Source organism: Xiphophorus maculatus, chromosome 13, assembly GCF_002775205.1.
Source record: "Xiphophorus maculatus strain JP 163 A chromosome 13, X_maculatus-5.0-male, whole genome shotgun sequence".
In the NCBI taxonomy this organism is placed as follows: Eukaryota; Metazoa; Chordata; class Actinopteri; order Cyprinodontiformes; family Poeciliidae; genus Xiphophorus; species Xiphophorus maculatus.
In genome coordinates, this window is record NC_036455.1 from 2,027,883 (window position 1) to 2,045,489 (window position 17,607).

The following is a 17,607-nucleotide window of genomic DNA, read 5'->3' on the forward strand; positions in this document are numbered from 1 at the left end:
CTCCTTGGTTGGCATGAAATGCTGATTGGATGGACCGAGGTGGAGACCCTGAAGTGAGGCCATTTGATTGGTTGGCTCATATAAAGCTGAATAATGGACTGACATTGGACAAGTGGCCATCCTGTCACACTCGCATATTACTGCTGCACAGAGGCACACATCTGTGCTCAGAGATATTAACTACGTACCATGACAGCCTATATTTTACTCAGGTGGCCAGTAGACATCTGACAGTGCTGAATATCAAATCAATATATCATTTGATGCACTTTAAACTCTTATCTACTGTGGGCACAGAAATACTTTACAGCAAATATGATTTCATTATTTAGATATTACACACTGGTAATTATTTTTTGGAGACTCTTTGAGGTTAGACAACTATCCAAGTCAGGCAGTAGACCATTTGGCAGCTCAGTACAAACCCATTGCTGAATTCTTGGATAATTTTTCTAGGCATCATTAATTGATAAGTTTCTATACTTTTCTGATGTTAGGCAGCCACTCTATCCTTCAGTCCAGAAATTAATACTTTGGCTGGCTTTTACAATAATTACATTATCCAGGCATCAAAGTGATGCATTGTGTGGACAGAGATTTGGCAGCTATTGTGTCCCATACCATTAATTATACACTTTGATCCAGATAATAAGCTGATGTCACTTGTGCCTGACAACTGCGGGTAACCTTGAGGAGTTTCACTCCTAACTTTTTCACAAAAGCTTTAGGACCATTGGATGAGGATTGTAATAATGGTTTGCAACAAAATTTCAAAACTATACAGGATTAGATATGTGATATTCTCCACTTTCTATGTGGTATTAAAAGACCATGTCTGTTCTCCATGCAATTTCAGGTCACTTATGTTTGTAAGATTTGTCTACTTTTCTGTCTAAAAGGGACCTACTATGCTTCCTTGAACAAGTTAGGGTACATATATGGGCTATACAAAACATGTTTATGGCAATTTTGCACACAATCATTCTCATATGAGATTGAACCTGGTGAGTTCAGCCTTTCTTGTGCATTTATGCACCTTTAAGAATGAGCTGTTTTAGGGCTATGAAACTATTATGCAAATAAGCTGTTGCTGGCCGTGGCTCCCAACTCAGTCGTTACAATCACACTTGTATGGCAGCAAACAGATGCACAATTTACAATTGTACACCTTTGAACGTGAATCAGACCCAGAAGCAGAAGAAGCGGAGCCTCCTGAAAACCATAAAGGATGCAGCAAGCGGTTTCTGAATGGTAAATCAAGTTTAATGTGCAGAATTGTATTGAACAGTAGGGACAGTGCTTTCTTCCAGTTGAAGTCTGTTGGCAAATCCTGTTGGTAATATTCTTAAGAGTCCATTATGAAGTGATTTGCACAAACTACAATTTTCTTTGCCAATCTGGCTGGAACATTGCTGAAAGACCCACCAGTGTGTGGAAGGGTTCTGCCACTCCTATCCCAGCCCATAGTACCTCTTGATGGCCTCTTTAGGCTGATGGTTCTCCTCTCTGTGATAAAGGTTTGGAGTTAGAAATTTTTCCGTTTTATGCCACTAGTAAAGCACAGATCCACCAGTGGATGGGAGAGTTGCTACGATAGAACTTATTTGCTAATTGTATTTCTAGCTCCTCTTTACCCCATTAACTCTTTTTTTGGAGAAGCCAAAACTACTCCAAGTGAACATAGAAACTTTACTGCGGAATAGAGAACGTTATTTAAAATTTTGTCGTTTTCATTTACCATTTAATGTCACTGCTATTGTCTGCCTGTAACAAAACAAAACAATGTGCTGCTATTTATTCAATATTAACCAATAACGATTAATGATTAAATATTAATCATTGTAATTAATCATTACAATGGTATACCATTGTAAAACATAAAGGAGGACAAAAAAATTCACAAAGCTCTTTGTGTATTGAATCCAATTAGTCATTTGTAATCCATGCTGATGTTCATTTTGAATACATCAAAAATGTATAATTACATAATTGATTTTATACTGTCTTACCAATGATTACTAACTGCAAACAGAGTGGCAGTGTCATTCGTCAAGATAGAGAGCATAAGTTATTGGAATGCATCAAAAAGAAAAGAAAGAAAATGCGAATACACAGGTCCAACCAGAAAGATTTCTGAAAAAATGAAACAATAAGCTTTTTAAAAAATATTTACCAGGACATTTAGGGCATTTAAAGCACATAACTCATGCCATGGCAATGAAGCAAAGTCATAAATGGAATGCAGATAAACGTCAAGCATTCCACACATCTAAATTTGCCTTTAAAATAATATTTGCATGCAGTTATTCTTAAAATATGTGTGTGTGGGAACAGCAAGCGATTGTTTTGATTGATGTCCCTGTGGTGAAGCTAACCTTGTAGGCAAGGTAAAAATGCCAAAATGTATTCACATTATAGATAACACACAAATGCAAAGGTACAGACATGCAGCTTTAAAACAGCCATGATTTCACTTTTTATTGTTACAGGAAAGTTTTCTTGTTTTTATAAATCCTCCCACTATCCTTATTTTTGTTTCACAGTGTAAATTTGGTTCTCACAGTTTTCTCCTACCTTTTTCTCCTATTTTTTCACTATTTCTTTTCTTTCTCACTCCCTTCCCCCCCACCACTCAAATCTTCAATTGTTTCACACGTGTTTGCATTTACACATGGGAATGCATTGGACACATGTATATGTATAAACCAAGAGATTTAAACACATTAACACAATACACCAGTTTTCTCCTGATTTAGTACTTACATGTTTCTAATCATTTTAAATGCATGAGCCAAGTTAAAGGTTATACAGTTACATTATATTCTTAACTATATTTTGTGCATAAAATTTATATCGCATTCTCTGCTAATGAAAGAGCAAAACTCAAGTCTATGTATATACTGTATATTTAGATGTATATATACAAAAGAGATATCTGTATAATTTCTAAAAGGATCAAAGGATAAAACAATTATCAGATTATTTTTTTTCTTTTTTTACAAAATCACACCCTTCCAGATCACAAAAAGAGGCACACTGTAGCCATTTTAATATGTATTTTCATTATTACATGTTCACATGGTATGTGTTTACGGTCTTCTTTAATCAGCCTCAACTATTGGGGGTCACATTGTCTTTTCAGTGATACCATTATCTGAGTTAGATTCAATGAAACAAACTCAATTGAATTGCGGCAAGGGAAGAAAAACTGAATGACCTAAAGTGAGTAAGAAAAGACAGAGACAGATGGGGGGTTGATAGATAAAGGGGTGGACATTGTCAGTCCCCTCAGGTCTCTTTGATAAAGATCAGAGCGGCCACAACGAGAGCCTCAATCACATCCTAATGTGTGCACAGATGCACGCACAAACACTCGAGCAACACGCAACAGCAGAGCAAGCTCCCGCTAGCTTGCTCATGCACACAGATGCACAAACATGAATTTTACACTCAGATCATGTTCAAATTAAAGAGACTAGTGTCAAAATCAATCAGTCAAGGACTGATAAGCGATCAAAGGCCCTGAGAAACAAATGCTGGGGCACTCATTCAACGGGTGGCTCTAAATATGGATCCTAACTGAGATTTACTGTTTCCTCTGAGAGCCTGCTAACACATGCAATGCATCAAGTGTTCAGATAAGATTCATTAATGTGAGAATTGAATGTTTACCTAATGTGACTGGCATCAAGTTATTGATGCAGAGTTAATAATGCATTATTATTGCCGTCAGTATGGCAGTTTGTTGTTTGATATGACAAATGATTAACCTCCATTCCACAAGAATGTCATAATAAATGCAAATAAGTTGCATGCCACATTTTTGCCTGTGGAAAAAAAGACTGTGTTTAAACAGTAAAACGAGTTCTTGCCAGCCATTAAATTGTATACCAACAAACATGACCGCTTTAAAAACTGAATATTGTCTGTGTGGTTAGACAATTGCTTCTACTGGAGAACTCTGTAGATTTTTGTCTTTAAGTGAACATAAACCACAGTCAAACAAATATCTCCATTTTGGGGTTTACTGACACAATACAGTTCAACAGAGTTCATTTTTGATCGCTTACTTGTCAAAACATTTTTATCAATTTTCCTACGCCTTTCAGGGCTGCGTGCTTGCGTTTTTTTTTAAGTACCTCTTTTCTGAATAGGTTTAGACACAAAGATGTGTTTAGAATTTAGCTCCATCTCTATTAGAATAGTTTGCTTTTTCCTTCTAAAACGCAATAAATAATCAGACAAGATTTGTCAAACAGATGAAACAGAGTCAAGCCTCTCCAAAAGAAGACTGATCTCTAAGCTTAAAATTATCTCTGAAATATTTGAGGTGGTAATACTTTTAATGCTTAGGGGCAGTTAGTGAACATCTGAACCAATCCTCCATGGTCAGTGTCCTGCCACCTTTAGATGTGTCTCTGTTTCAACACACCTGAGCCAAATAATGAGATAATTAGCAGGACTCTGGAGGACATCACTATGTACTGAGGAGGCAATTCAGCCATTTGATCCATGTGTCTTGGACCAGGGGCACATCTAGCAACAAGGATGTTGTTAGCATAAAGTTTATCTGATAAAAAAAGTGCTGTCTTTTACATTAGTTTTCAGTTTGTATGTGCCTTTTGCCAGTACAAACCAGCTATTGATATTTGCAGGTCACATAAAAAAAGAAGTGCACTATCTCCAAAGATTTGTTTAAGCAGCGACTCATTTTATTACAGCTGCAGCCTGATTGTAAGTCAGTGTTTTAACTTTTATTCAAATGTGTTGGGGGGATCGTAAGTGCAGAGAGTTGTAGTTTTCAGTAAAGCACTGATTATGTGGAAAAAAAGATAAAGAAAAAGTGAAGAAATACTTAACCTAACAGCTTCCTCAGTGAAATGATTGCATGTTGACATGATATAAATATAGTGCACTGTGGAATTTATGTGTATTTCAATTGTGGCTTTGGGATTTGGATTTGTACGAAATTCATCTTTGTTTAATATAATCAATTTATTTTTGAATTAGTAATATTGCTTCTCACTGACCTGACTGATTGGTCTAACCTCTATCATGCCTACTTATATAGTGTGCTAGACTAGACCAGGACATGTCACTGGATTCAAGCTGCTGCATGTATGTCTGCCAAGTTACATACATGCAACGACGGGAATGATTTGCTGTCATTGTGATTATTTTTCTCAGTTATAAAAGCAGCTAATTTGAGTGAAATGTAGAATCATATCATTTGTGGTGAAATACGACTTTTCTTGGATGGAACGGTGCAACCCTAGTTAACCTACCAGAAGATTAAAAATGATTGTGCCATACTCGGTTCCAAAGTGATGACAACAATTAAAAGGAAAAATTATTTTTCAAAAATGTTGTCAAAACCGATCAGGCCTGATGAATAATTATGCACTTTTTTTCTATAGGGGATTACCATTCACTGTCCTGGACATCTTTCATACATCAAGGTTGTAGTGGGTCAGGAAATGAGAGCACATACAGAAGGTCACTGCTTTGGCTGCAGATCCCAGTAAGTGCGCAACAGTATTCATGATATTATGAGGAACTGATGGAGAAATGCCCAGAGCGCAGATGGGTCCACCCATGCCCCTGACATCTGGCCAGTGAAGGTTCCCAAACTGTTTAACCAGCTGCCAGCAACTTCTATGTGTTTGCAAATTACATCTCCCCACCCAGCAACTCCAAACAGAAAGAGGGTTTGGAGAAAACAACAACAACAAAAAAAAAAAAAATATATATATATATATATATATTGATTAATGTCTTCCCACCGTTTATATTGCTTCAGCAAAACCAGTGTGTACTTTTCCACCTCCACTTTAATGTGCTTTTTGATTTTTCAGAGTTCAATTAACGTTGATTCTGCCTTCATTTTTTTCCCTGAAAAAGAAAAATGTTGGATTTAATTGGGCTTTTATCGCCTTTCTTTAGCTTAACTAGACTGTATACGTTTTTATTTCAGTCATTAAGTAAACACTGCTAAAGATAAGAGAACAACAAAGTAATGATGTGCTAATTTCAAGGGAGGAAAAATGGCAGAGGGAGAGGAAATTATTCACATTTTATTCATAAAAGAATGATTGGGCAGTATATTTATGGCTGAAGTTAGCACATAAGACATGCTTTATGGAAGGTTTTTCAGTTGTAGATCAAAGTGTTCATTGCTATTCATCTGACAGCCTCTTTCACTGTACATCAGTGTTAGAAAACATGTCTATCTTTTCAAGACTCTTTAGTAACTTCAGTCTTTTTGCACAATTACCATTTTGCATTTTTTTTTATTTAAATCATGTTATATTTGACATTTTTATGGTTCCAAGAAACATTGTCTCCTCTAGACAATGTTATACTTATAGCAGAGACATTTTGTACCTTATTGGACAACTGATGATTTAAAGTAATTTTCAGCAACCTGATTTTGGATCATTTAAAAAAAATCAGTTTGATGTAAGAAAGTGTTGGAGGTCCCGGCTGTTTGTTTTATTCAAAACAGATTTAACTTATTGTTAGTGCTGTCGATCAAGTAATCACACTCTAGCGCTGTGATTAATCACAATCAATCAATATTCCTAAATTTATTAGCTTTAAATATAAATATGTACGCAGCTGTGGTTCTTGCAGGAATGGCCTTTCCTTCTAAATGGAGATGTGCACACAAGAAAGTTGAAAATGTTTCAACTTTTGTTGCTGCCTGCTGTCAAGGAAAACTTTTACCATCACTCCTCATTTGCCAAACCCACAGCGCTCAGCTGTGAACCAGGAAACCCTGCGTGGGAAAGAGGCTTTTAGATCAAAATAGGTTGAATTAATCTGCTGTATATAATATTATCTCATTAAAATTTTTGGATTAATTGCATGCCTTAAAGTGATTACATTCTCAGTGGTACTTGTTATCCAAGTTTTTTTTTAATGTTTTCAGTCAATGACCAACTTCTTTCATACTTGCAAGAATAAAGCTTAAAAAGTAATTGCTTGAAAACTTTTCATGTGAATCAATAAACCTTTTGTGTGGTTTTGAATTGTATACACTTTGGTGGGCTTTGCAATTTCCATTAAAAATAAAAATCTTAAACTGTTGTATCGTTATGCTGGTGTCCTTTAAGGTTTTGCTGTTGCTCTAAAAAAAATTAAAGATTCAGGGTTATATTTGTGTTTGAAAGGTACATTTATGCAAAGTTTATTTGAGCAACAATTATATTGTGTCATTCTATTGAATTCAAAGTCTTGAGCAATATAAATAGTTAGATAGGTACTTTATTAAATATTCTCAAAAAGAGTCAATTTGCAGCACTGAAAGGGGACAAACAGACTGGGCCACAAGGTGAAACCTCTGACACCTGGAAATAAAATTGACTTTTCACATCTACTGAAATGAAAAGAGAAACATATTAAATCACTCAAACTGTAACAATCCAAAGGGAACATTTGATAAACTAAAACTATCATGAGCACTGACATCACACTCTTTTTTTTTAACCCTTCTAGTTTTTATCTTTCCTCTTCAATACTTTCCCTAAACTATTAAAGATAAACACAAACCAATTATAATATAAAACAGGAATGAACAAAATGATAAGAACGACGTTGAGCATAAAAGATGAATAAGCAGACAAGTAAAAGACAGAAAATGAGGCAGAAAGAGAAAAATAATTATTCTACACTGATCATGCAAGGAAAGCATGCATACCTGTGTGTCAAAGCCCAGCGATAATCTGCAATTCTGTCTCATCAGCACAATATCAAACAGCCTCAGACACAGCGTTAAATTATACATCACTGTATTTCTCTGTCTCTTGTTCAAATCCACGTGCACATATGCAGACTTCATTGTATGTGCAGGCAGATGAATTAGTCATGACCCGAGTATCTTCAGAGGGACAGGAAGAAAGATTCAAGGTGTCCGATGAGCACATCAAAGCCTCTCCCTAGCGGACAGACTGCAGAGGATAATGCTAACCTTCTGTACCATTGCTTTGCCGAACCCAGGCTTCTGTTACAGTGGCCACTTGATTTGTTCTTTCCTGTTTTTTTTCAGTGTGCAATGGTGAATTCTTTAGTCACAACCTATTTTTTTTTGTCCTACATACAGAGCTGGAGTATTGATCCCATCCGTTCACCTGTTTCTCCACTTATGTTGGAGCTCTAACAAGGAAACCGAGGAAATCCAGAACCTCTCCCTCCAACTGACATCCTCCAGTCCTTCCTGCACTCATGATTGAAGTGTCCAGAGGTATTCCATGGCCAAGTGTGATCTAAAAGGCCTGAGGCATCACATCAAGCCAGGAGAAGACCCTGGAGCAGAGTGCACTCTCGGCTGGATGTGGCTGGAACAGATGCACAGTGAAAAGCGCAGGAGGATTGAGGAGCAGATGCACACATTCTTTTCCCTTTTTCAAATTCATTTCGGCATACCTGAATGGCATGCTCTCTTGTTCTTCCCATTTGAGCATATTTTTTTTTACCAACACAATCTATCTTGGTGCCGTTAACTACTTATCTTACCAGCACACATTCTTACTCTCAGATTGTTGCCAAGCTTTGTTACAATACAAAAAAAATTATGGCAGGAGCCAATCTGGTATTACAGCCAGCACTTCAACTACATAACTAATAGGTTCATGTATTCCATTTCAAAGTAAAACTCTCTAGTCAATCTATATTGTTTTTAAATGGGGTACACAAACTTAAAACTCAGGGTTATATTAAACTTTCCCATTTAAAACGAAGATTCACTGGCATCTAGCAGCAACAAAAACAAACAAACAGCATTATCTGTATTTTGTATTGCCTGTATCAAAAACTTTGACTTTTTGAAAACCTTTAAACCAAGGACTGGCAATGTATGCTTTTTTATTTAGATTTAAAGCCAGCGTTTAACATTATTTTACACCGTAACAAGATGACTGGCTGAAGACTCTCATAACACCAGTGTTTCATTTTTACAAATGGCAATTGTGCTCTTCGTCTCTTTCACAGTGTCTGTCACTATACTGCGGCACACTGAGTCGAAGTCAAAAGGCGGCATGTACCAACAGCAGGGGCTCTTTAGATAAGTCCCCTGGATCCTCTCACTGACAGCTAACTCCCTCTGTGTTACATCTACACACAGACATAGATACACAGAAAGTGCACAGAGTTATCATGTGCCAAGTATCTGGTGGAAATTTGTGCCAGTCAGTAAATCTGGGACAACTGCTTCAACTTGTAATATCCAGACACCCATGAAGATATAACCTCAGCCGAAGCATTTGTGTAGATTCAAACACAGGCGCACTGCAATCAGTGGTGTCGTGATTATGCAGTGCAACAGACCTAGAGCAATTCAATGATTACCCATCAGCTCTCCACCTCTCTCAAAGACGGGCACAGTGACCCATAATGGGCAGAAAGACTCTTAAGGAGTTTGGTAGCATCGCGGTGAAAAATAGCTCTTATAAAAAATGTGTAGGAAGGATGTACTATACGTAGAAATATTTAAAACTTTTAGAGAAAAAAATTAATGGCATTATTAATGTTGATTTAGAATGAAGTTAAAGCTTGATTTCAGGTGGTTTTGAAGATGTAAATTCGGATTTGACGTCTCTTCAATACTGTTTGCATTTAGGAAATGCATTGATGTATTTTTGTGGCCATGAGATGCCAGTAGAATATCACAAATGCCCGTTTAGTGTTGTAGATTAAATCTGAAATTTCAAAGCAGCCCTATTTTACATGAACAGAACATCAGATTTATTCTAGCCCTGTTGTATTTTAGTCACCGAACATAAGCTGCTGTCAATGTTACTTCAAAATACTAGTTAGTTTTACCTATACAACACAGTGAGAGGAAAAGCAAAGTACTCATTATCCTTTTTTTTAGGTTTTATGCATTAAGCCACAGTAAATGACTATCTTGTTGTTATTGGATATCAAGATTTGAAAGCAAAGATGTTTCATTCAGTTAATATTTTAGCTGTATAACAATTTGAATGCAGGCTTCGAGATTCACAATTTCACTTTGTAAAAACTTTCTGATAATCTTTATAAGAAAACGTATTTAAAAAATGCGCATGTTGCAGTTTACTGCAAAAGCTTTGTTAATTATTTTTACCTTACCGTGTTATTATCCTAAACTCTATGTTGTATCACAGGTGTGGATGATACCAGGTCAAAAACATAGTTTAATGATCCCAGAGTAAAAACGATAATTGTTAAATGTGCCTTTTTTTTTCTTTCATAGTCCACATTTTTGGGGTAGCTTTAAAATATGATGATTCTAAGGCCATTATTCTATCCTATTGTAAAGTTCTATTCAATAAATTAAAACATGCATTACAATGAGGCTTGTTTGCTAGATTAAAGTACATTTAAAAAAAACAAAAACATTTAGGCAGGTATTCTACTTACTTTTTGTAAAACCCCAATTTCTGTATTAAAAATGTCTTATAATATTATTATCTTAGATGTTGTGTTTTAATTAGTTGAAAATCATAATTATTAAATGAAATAAAGGCTCAAAGCCAAGAGTATGTGTATAATTTATCTAGATAATGTGTTTCACTTAGTGAATTAACTTAAAGAAATACATTGTTAATCATATTTAAATCTATGGAACGGGTCTGTATTTAAGAAACCTTTTAGAACTGAGCTAAAGGAAAAATGCAGTTCTTTGACTTTTTAATATCTGTAATGAACTATGCTAGATTTCAGTTGGTGGGTGGTTGTTTTATGTATATAATAGTTTCCTTCTTTATATTTTGTAATTGTTTAGATTGCATGTCTATATTCTTCTAACATCTCTGAAGATACCCGAGCTTTGCTGTTTCACTTTTTGTTTTATGCCTCCAGCTTGAGCAGGACTCCCTAGAACAGTGGTTCCCAAAGATTTTATTCCCCCCTCCACGGTATGGATTACATCAAAATCACCCCCAAAAAAGAAAAAAAAAAAATCAACTGGGCGCACACATCGTTCAACCAGACGTAAACCTATAGACATATTTTGTTTTCAAACTCCACTGAAGTTTATTTCACACTTCAGGTTGCAACAAAACAAACTACAAACCATCTTTACCGTGAAACACTTTTGTGTAACTTTTTCTTTTCTTTTTTTTTTCATTCATCCATACCGCTTCCCTCATGTACCCCCCTAGGGGGCGCACCCCACACTTTGGGAACCACTGGCCTAGAAAAATAGATCCAAGGTGAGCTAGCAAAAGGCTGCAGAATTGCTTATTTTGACTGCATGTACAAAAGTAACTTTTGCCACATTGCAACATACAGCACCAGACAATCATACAATATCCATTTGTGATGAGACTGTGAGATAAAAACCATCATCTTTAATGTGTGTTAACTTGGGAACGGACAGTGCAGAAGAAATATAAATGCCTGGAGCTTTTAAATTGCCCACAGGGTCACAAATGTAGCTGCACTCTCTGAATGACACAGCTGCTGACATGTCAACAGCTAATCATGAATAAACGTATAAACAATGTAATTGCATAATTTCTTTCAAATTTGCACAGTTATATTTTTGTCTTTGGTAAAACAATTTAATGCTTTTTTCCCCCTCCTATTTAATTCACTCGAACTAATTGCCCCAGTGAGGACATCAAAGTTGTTCTAATCTACGACTCGGATCTGAAACTGTTAAAGCAGAAAGGATATGCTGGTTCAAGGTCTAATTTTAACCATTATTTTAAGCAGTCATCTGTTTTCCTTCATCTGTGAATAGTTCACCATGATGTTTACCTAAACCTTTAAAAGAAAAAACATTGAGATGCTAAAGATTTCTTGAGATTTGCACACTTCACTTTTTCTCCATGACTAAGAGCCACCCAACGACCTTCATGAAATGTTTTAATTGTTCTATTTCTTAAAAGTTTAAGTCTATTACTTAAACTTTTTGTTGTTTTTGATAACAAAAAAGTAAGCATTTTTGTTATCACTTAAACTTAATTCAAAAGAAATAAAAATGTAAAACAATTTTAGTCATGATTTTGATTTTAAATCACTACAGCATCAGATACTGATCTCCGGTAACCTTGTTGCTTGATTCAGAAAGCCTCCAGTTGCCGGAAAAGGATGCACTTGAATCATTTCTTGTTGCTGAGTGGACAGTAGTTAAAAGTGGATAGAGTTCAAGACCTGGCACTTTTCCTTCTCCTTGAACAACTTAACAGTTCACTTTTTCATCTCGAGTTCATCTTCCCTGACAGACCTGAACTGAATAGAAACCAAGTTCCCAAGAAAGCATCAAAACCAAAACATGAAATCTGACCTTCTGGTGGAAAACAATTAAGTGTGGTGTTTCACATTCTGAGGCTGGGTAAAACATGCAGCTTCAGCTATTAGCCATTTCAGAATATTTGGAGCTTTATTTTCCAAATCTACATCTTTTGTTGTCACACCATAGTACTCAAAATGCTCTTTTCTGTGCATAATTTAGGAATATCTGAAGATTTTTATTTTTTTGTTTTATTTTTTTGCGAAATAGCCCAGTTTGCAAACAAGACATACAAACATTTATACAAAAACAGACACGTTCTGACCTTCATAGTTGAGTTTGAAGCCATGAGCAGAAACAGCAAAGTCGCTGGTCAATCTCAAAGAGAAAACATTCCCTGTGCTGGTGACAGGGGGAGGAGCCTGGAAGCCTGTTAACCTGAAAGAAGAAAATAGAGCGATGTGATTAAAATTATGCATTACCAAAAATTTTTTAAATAAAGCATAAAATAAAACAAGAAATTAGGTGTCTTGTATCTTCCCGAAAGGTTTATATAATATTTTATTTAGCTCATTAAATAATGTTCATTCCAACAAAACTTGACTAGTTCAGTAATTCAGATCAAAATGTCCAATGTTTTCAGATGAAAGTAACATTTCCATTTCATTTGGTGCCCAATATCATAGAGTCTGGGAAAAGAGACGCAAAGAATCCAAGTTACATGAAGTTCATCGGCTTTTCCTTCTGCTTACAAGTTTGATGGATATTTGGATTTTATTTTCCAGTACATCTTGGCATGTTCCCACACATGCATCCCACACATCTCTTGCTTCTTTTCTAGTTATGAATGAAACAAATGAACATTGGAAATATCTTATTGTAAATTTTGTGCCAAGACCTTCATAGGTCTGAGCATTGTTTCCTTGCTTCAAGATTATACTAAAAGGCAAAACGTCTTCATGTTAGATAGGACTTAGTCAGCCTTATTTTCTTCTTAAGCTCTTTCAAAAAACATTGAAGAAACAATTAAATCTGTTTTTTAAGAGCTGTTCACTACAAAAAAGCACTGTGCATATTGTATTTTTAAATAACCTAATATAATGATGAATGGGTTCATTTAGATCTTTCAATTTGATAAAAAGCAAGTGCTCAACCAATTGATCTTATTATACTAAAACCTCTCTGCAGATGAGTAAACAAGAGATAGCGAAAAAAAGAAAGAAGGTAAGTCCAAATGAAATCACTCAGCTCAGCAACATTTCTCCGTTTATCCTCAAATAAATGCTGCATAACTGCCCAGGTGGGCCTTCAGCTAAGAGACAGCTAATTGAGGAGGAAACATGAAGGAGGAGAGGAGGGCTGGGTCTTTTTCATGTCTGGAAAAGAGCCAAGCCCTTGTGCTGCCGCTGCAACATTTTCTGTATTTTTCCTGAAGCTGCCATTCTTTCTTTCATTTTATTTTCTACATTTGTTACATTTTCTCTTTTTTCTTCCCTTTTCCGCCAATTTAGCAAATACTTGCATTGTGTTACTTCTCTCCTATTGTGCTCATCATTTATTCTTCCATCAACCACATTTTAACATTTTCGGTTTGAAGTTGTCGTACAACATGTTTCTTTAAATGTTTTTTTTTTTTCTTTTTCTGAAATTTGACATTATAGCTAAATTGTATTTAATTCTATCAAACAATCTTTAGGCTTTCCATTACACGTCTGAGTGCAATGCAAAGACGCAAGGTGGTAGGGCCAATCATTACAATCTTTTTCGATCTTAAAATATTGTTGCATAAGTTGCACTTCACATTTACAAGTGTAGTAGCTTTCTCATTTGCAAACATTTGACTGGACCAACAATCGCTGTCAAGTTTGCATGTTTATGAAAACACTTGAAATCTTATCCATTTTCTATACAAAACATGAACAAAAGTAAAAATAGTATTGCATTTCTTCATTACAAGTACTTTATCTTCTGATCAATCTTCACTCTGATTTAATTATTTGTTTATTACATTCAATATTCATTTTTGATCTTCTATAATACCTAAAATGTTAGATGACAATGTAGGTTTCAGGAAGAATAACCAGTTACAATGCACCATCATCTGAGTTTATTTGAAGGAATCAACAACAAACGATGCAGATTTTTATTTCTTATCACAATAAAAGGTTTTACCTTAAGTGAAATATTTTCTCTCTGCAATGTGATACATTTTAGTATCAAAGTATTACTGAAATGTATCTTGCATCATAGATCTTTTTGTTCACAAGCGTAACTATGCAAAACACACACAAATAGATGTAAAAGTACACGCAGTAAGAAGACCTGACCGGTGTTTTGAACTGATCAAGGTTCCACGTTTAGTTTCATGATTGACTGATGTTTATCAATGTTTCCACTTTTAACCTTGTTTAACTGTGGAGCCACATATCTTCAACTGGAAGGCAGAAGACTGAATTCATGATCCATTATGGTTGGCAGAGTTTGTCAGAAAGGCAGAATTGAAGCTAAGAAATTTTCTTTGCATGATCCATGCCAATAATGTGATACTCTGCAACAGATTAGCTTCTTCTCCATGACCAAAGGATTTGTCCTCTATCAAGACTGTTTAAGAAATGAGAAGTGGTGGTGACTTTTTTTTAGAAAATCACTGTATTTTCATTTGTGTTTCGCCGCTTCCACTTTTGTGCTCATTTTTTGCAACTTGGTATAATAGCGACTCTATAAAGTCGTCTCTTTACCCTTCAGCAGATAGAATATCATTAAAATAAAACTCAAATCCCCCTGCTTCCTCTCCAGAATCTAATTTTCTTTACTTTCACTCCAGCAGATGCAAACCTTCAGCACACAAACACACCACTCGTTTTATTCTGTCACAATTTAGCTCTGGGTTTACATGTTTCAAGATTTATGAAGTGAAAGCAAAATTCCCTTACAGAAATTGAAAGTGGGTTAGGAAAGAGACTTGTGGGTGTTGGTACGTGCACACAAGAGTCTCATGTGCATAGCGTGAAATCGCATCAGTAAGTCAAGTAACTGGTTAATATCATTGGAGTGCTTTCCTTGCTCTTACTGTCTCATACACAACAACAAAGGAAGCTATGCACAGGATTGTAATACAATCCAACGCACAACTTCCAATGTAAAACATTAAACAAAGCAGTTGAGCGATTATGGCTGATAGAGCCCGTCATTTATCATTCCTGCATCTAGTTGTTTTCATTGTTAACCTACAAAATATACTTTTCAACATTAATGCTGCCATTTTGGTAGAAAAGAGAAGGCTTAAAACATTAATGGCAGTGTTTGCAAAAACTTTTGTTGCTACACCACCTACCCAAAAGGCAGGATGGGGCATTTTTGAAACCAAAAACTCTCATGCTACTTATTTTGATTTTTTCTAATTCTGAGTATGGTAGTGACGGCCAACATTTGCATATTTTATGCAAACATGATTTAAAGGATTTATCAAAAATAAATCCCAACCCTATCCAGGTATGCCTCCACACCAGTCTTTTACCAATACCTTACATCCCATTACAGTTGAAACTGCATGTGATATTGTAAAGCATTATTTAGAAAAGACTAAGATAAACCGCTCTCAAAGTTCTGTTTATCAAAGCTATTATCTTCTACACCATTATAAGATTCAGATCTCTGTCAGAGGTTGCATTAAACTTTCTTTTTTGTCTGTCATTTTCATAGGCTGCAATAAAAAAAATCCCATCATAATCTATTTTTACTTGTCAGTTTTTAAATAATGACATATTCAATTGCATTTTGTTTTCATTTTGCTTAACTAATATTAAACAAGCTGAACAGAGAATCCACATCATGCCATCGCACATAAAGCAGATGAATACTTGTACCTTTTTCTCTGTAGTCACAGAAACAATTAACTACAAACCTCAGTAACTACATAAACAATAAAATTAAATGACTTTACTTAATTTATGAGCTAATCATCGGAGGTGGCTTGAACGTAGATAACCTCAACTTCCTCCTGGTCTCTTATTTTACCTTTGAAATGTAAATCAATATAGGACAAGATAAATATTCTAATTTTAATTTTATTTACTTTCTACAGGACCAAAACAAACGCCCTTCGTTTCCACCTTTTTGTCCTTCATTTCACTCCCGATGGTACTACTAACATCTCAAAAATTGATTTAACAAGTCATATGTCCAAACTGTGTTTATCTTCCAGCCTATTTTGACATGCACTACGACATTTAAAACACAGTGGAACATCTATATTGACTAACATTATTCCCATTGGAAACATTCTCAACTTGACCATGAATTTAAATCAATAACAGCATCCAGATGTAAGATGCTTGTTTTTCCAAGTACATCCTGGAAAAATCATGTCAAAAACAGGTAGAGAGGGAAGAAAGAAATAAACTATTTGTGTCAAAATCACAAGCACTGGATAAAAGACACTAAATTCTTTGATAAATTTCACTTTAGATAACATTACCCACTGTTTGTGAGATAAAAGGAAAACGAGGACAGTAAGTGGATGTTATCTTTTACCACAACAAACATGACCTGTTAATATTTGTGTGTATTGTAGTGATGAGGAGGTTTGCTGGTAGGGTATTGAGAGGACTGAGAATGAAACGAGGAAAAGAAACACCTCATTAAGTTTTGAGCACAGGAGAGGAAGTGTTATGATTTGGAGTCATTTTAATCCAAAGAGCCTAAGGACATCACAGTTACTCAACCAGTTATCCCTCTGCAGATATAAAAGTAGTTTTCTACTGACTGGATGAAAAAGACTCAATTACATTTACAATGTTTATAAAGTTTTTAATACATGAATTATGATAATATTCTCATATTTTTATGGCATATTAACCCTAGAGGTGGTATGGTTTTAAGGATATAGCTATGTGTTTTTTTCAAATGCAACAATGTAACATAAGTATTTACTCTTTTAGCCTGCATGAAAAACACACAAAGTTACAATAAGAAGTTATCTAGGCTGGCTGTTTTATGATTGTAAAACAAGTTGGGAATATGTGTCTCATTTGATTTATAGTTTAAGCAACCTTTTCCTACATCAGTACCAATTTTCACCTGCAAACAAAGGTTATAATCTGATGTGAAACTGTGTAGTCAGCTTTTTACAAAGGTCACTACACAGTTTTGGAGATTTTCAAGGTGTTTTAGGTTGTGTAAAAGCACATTGGACTGTATTATTTCCAAAAGAAATGATGTTGCACAAATGTTAATTTTCCACATAAACTGCATTCAATAGCAAATTACAAAACTAAGTACAAGAAATGGGTTTAACCTTTTCATTACATTATTTACAAAAAATCTCATACTACTACCAGGCACTTTAGCATTTCTTCAGTTTGTCAAATTCCTACAGGGCTGTAAAAAGG

The 17,607-nt window shown here is 35.3% G+C and overlaps 1 protein-coding gene across 8 annotated transcripts in view; it reads right to left on the reverse strand.

The window, feature by feature from the left end:
- LOC102226981 (CUB and sushi domain-containing protein 3) overlaps window positions 1-17,607 on the reverse strand; it is a 392,616-nt gene that overhangs the window by 260,575 nt on the left and 114,434 nt on the right. For all 8 annotated transcript variants that reach the window (XM_023345230.1, XM_023345235.1, XM_023345233.1 and 5 more), the window contains one exon: window positions 12,543-12,655. In XM_023345230.1, the coding sequence (XP_023200998.1) occupies window positions 12,543-12,655 (113 nt within the window). The remainder of the gene's footprint in view (window positions 1-12,542; window positions 12,656-17,607) is intronic.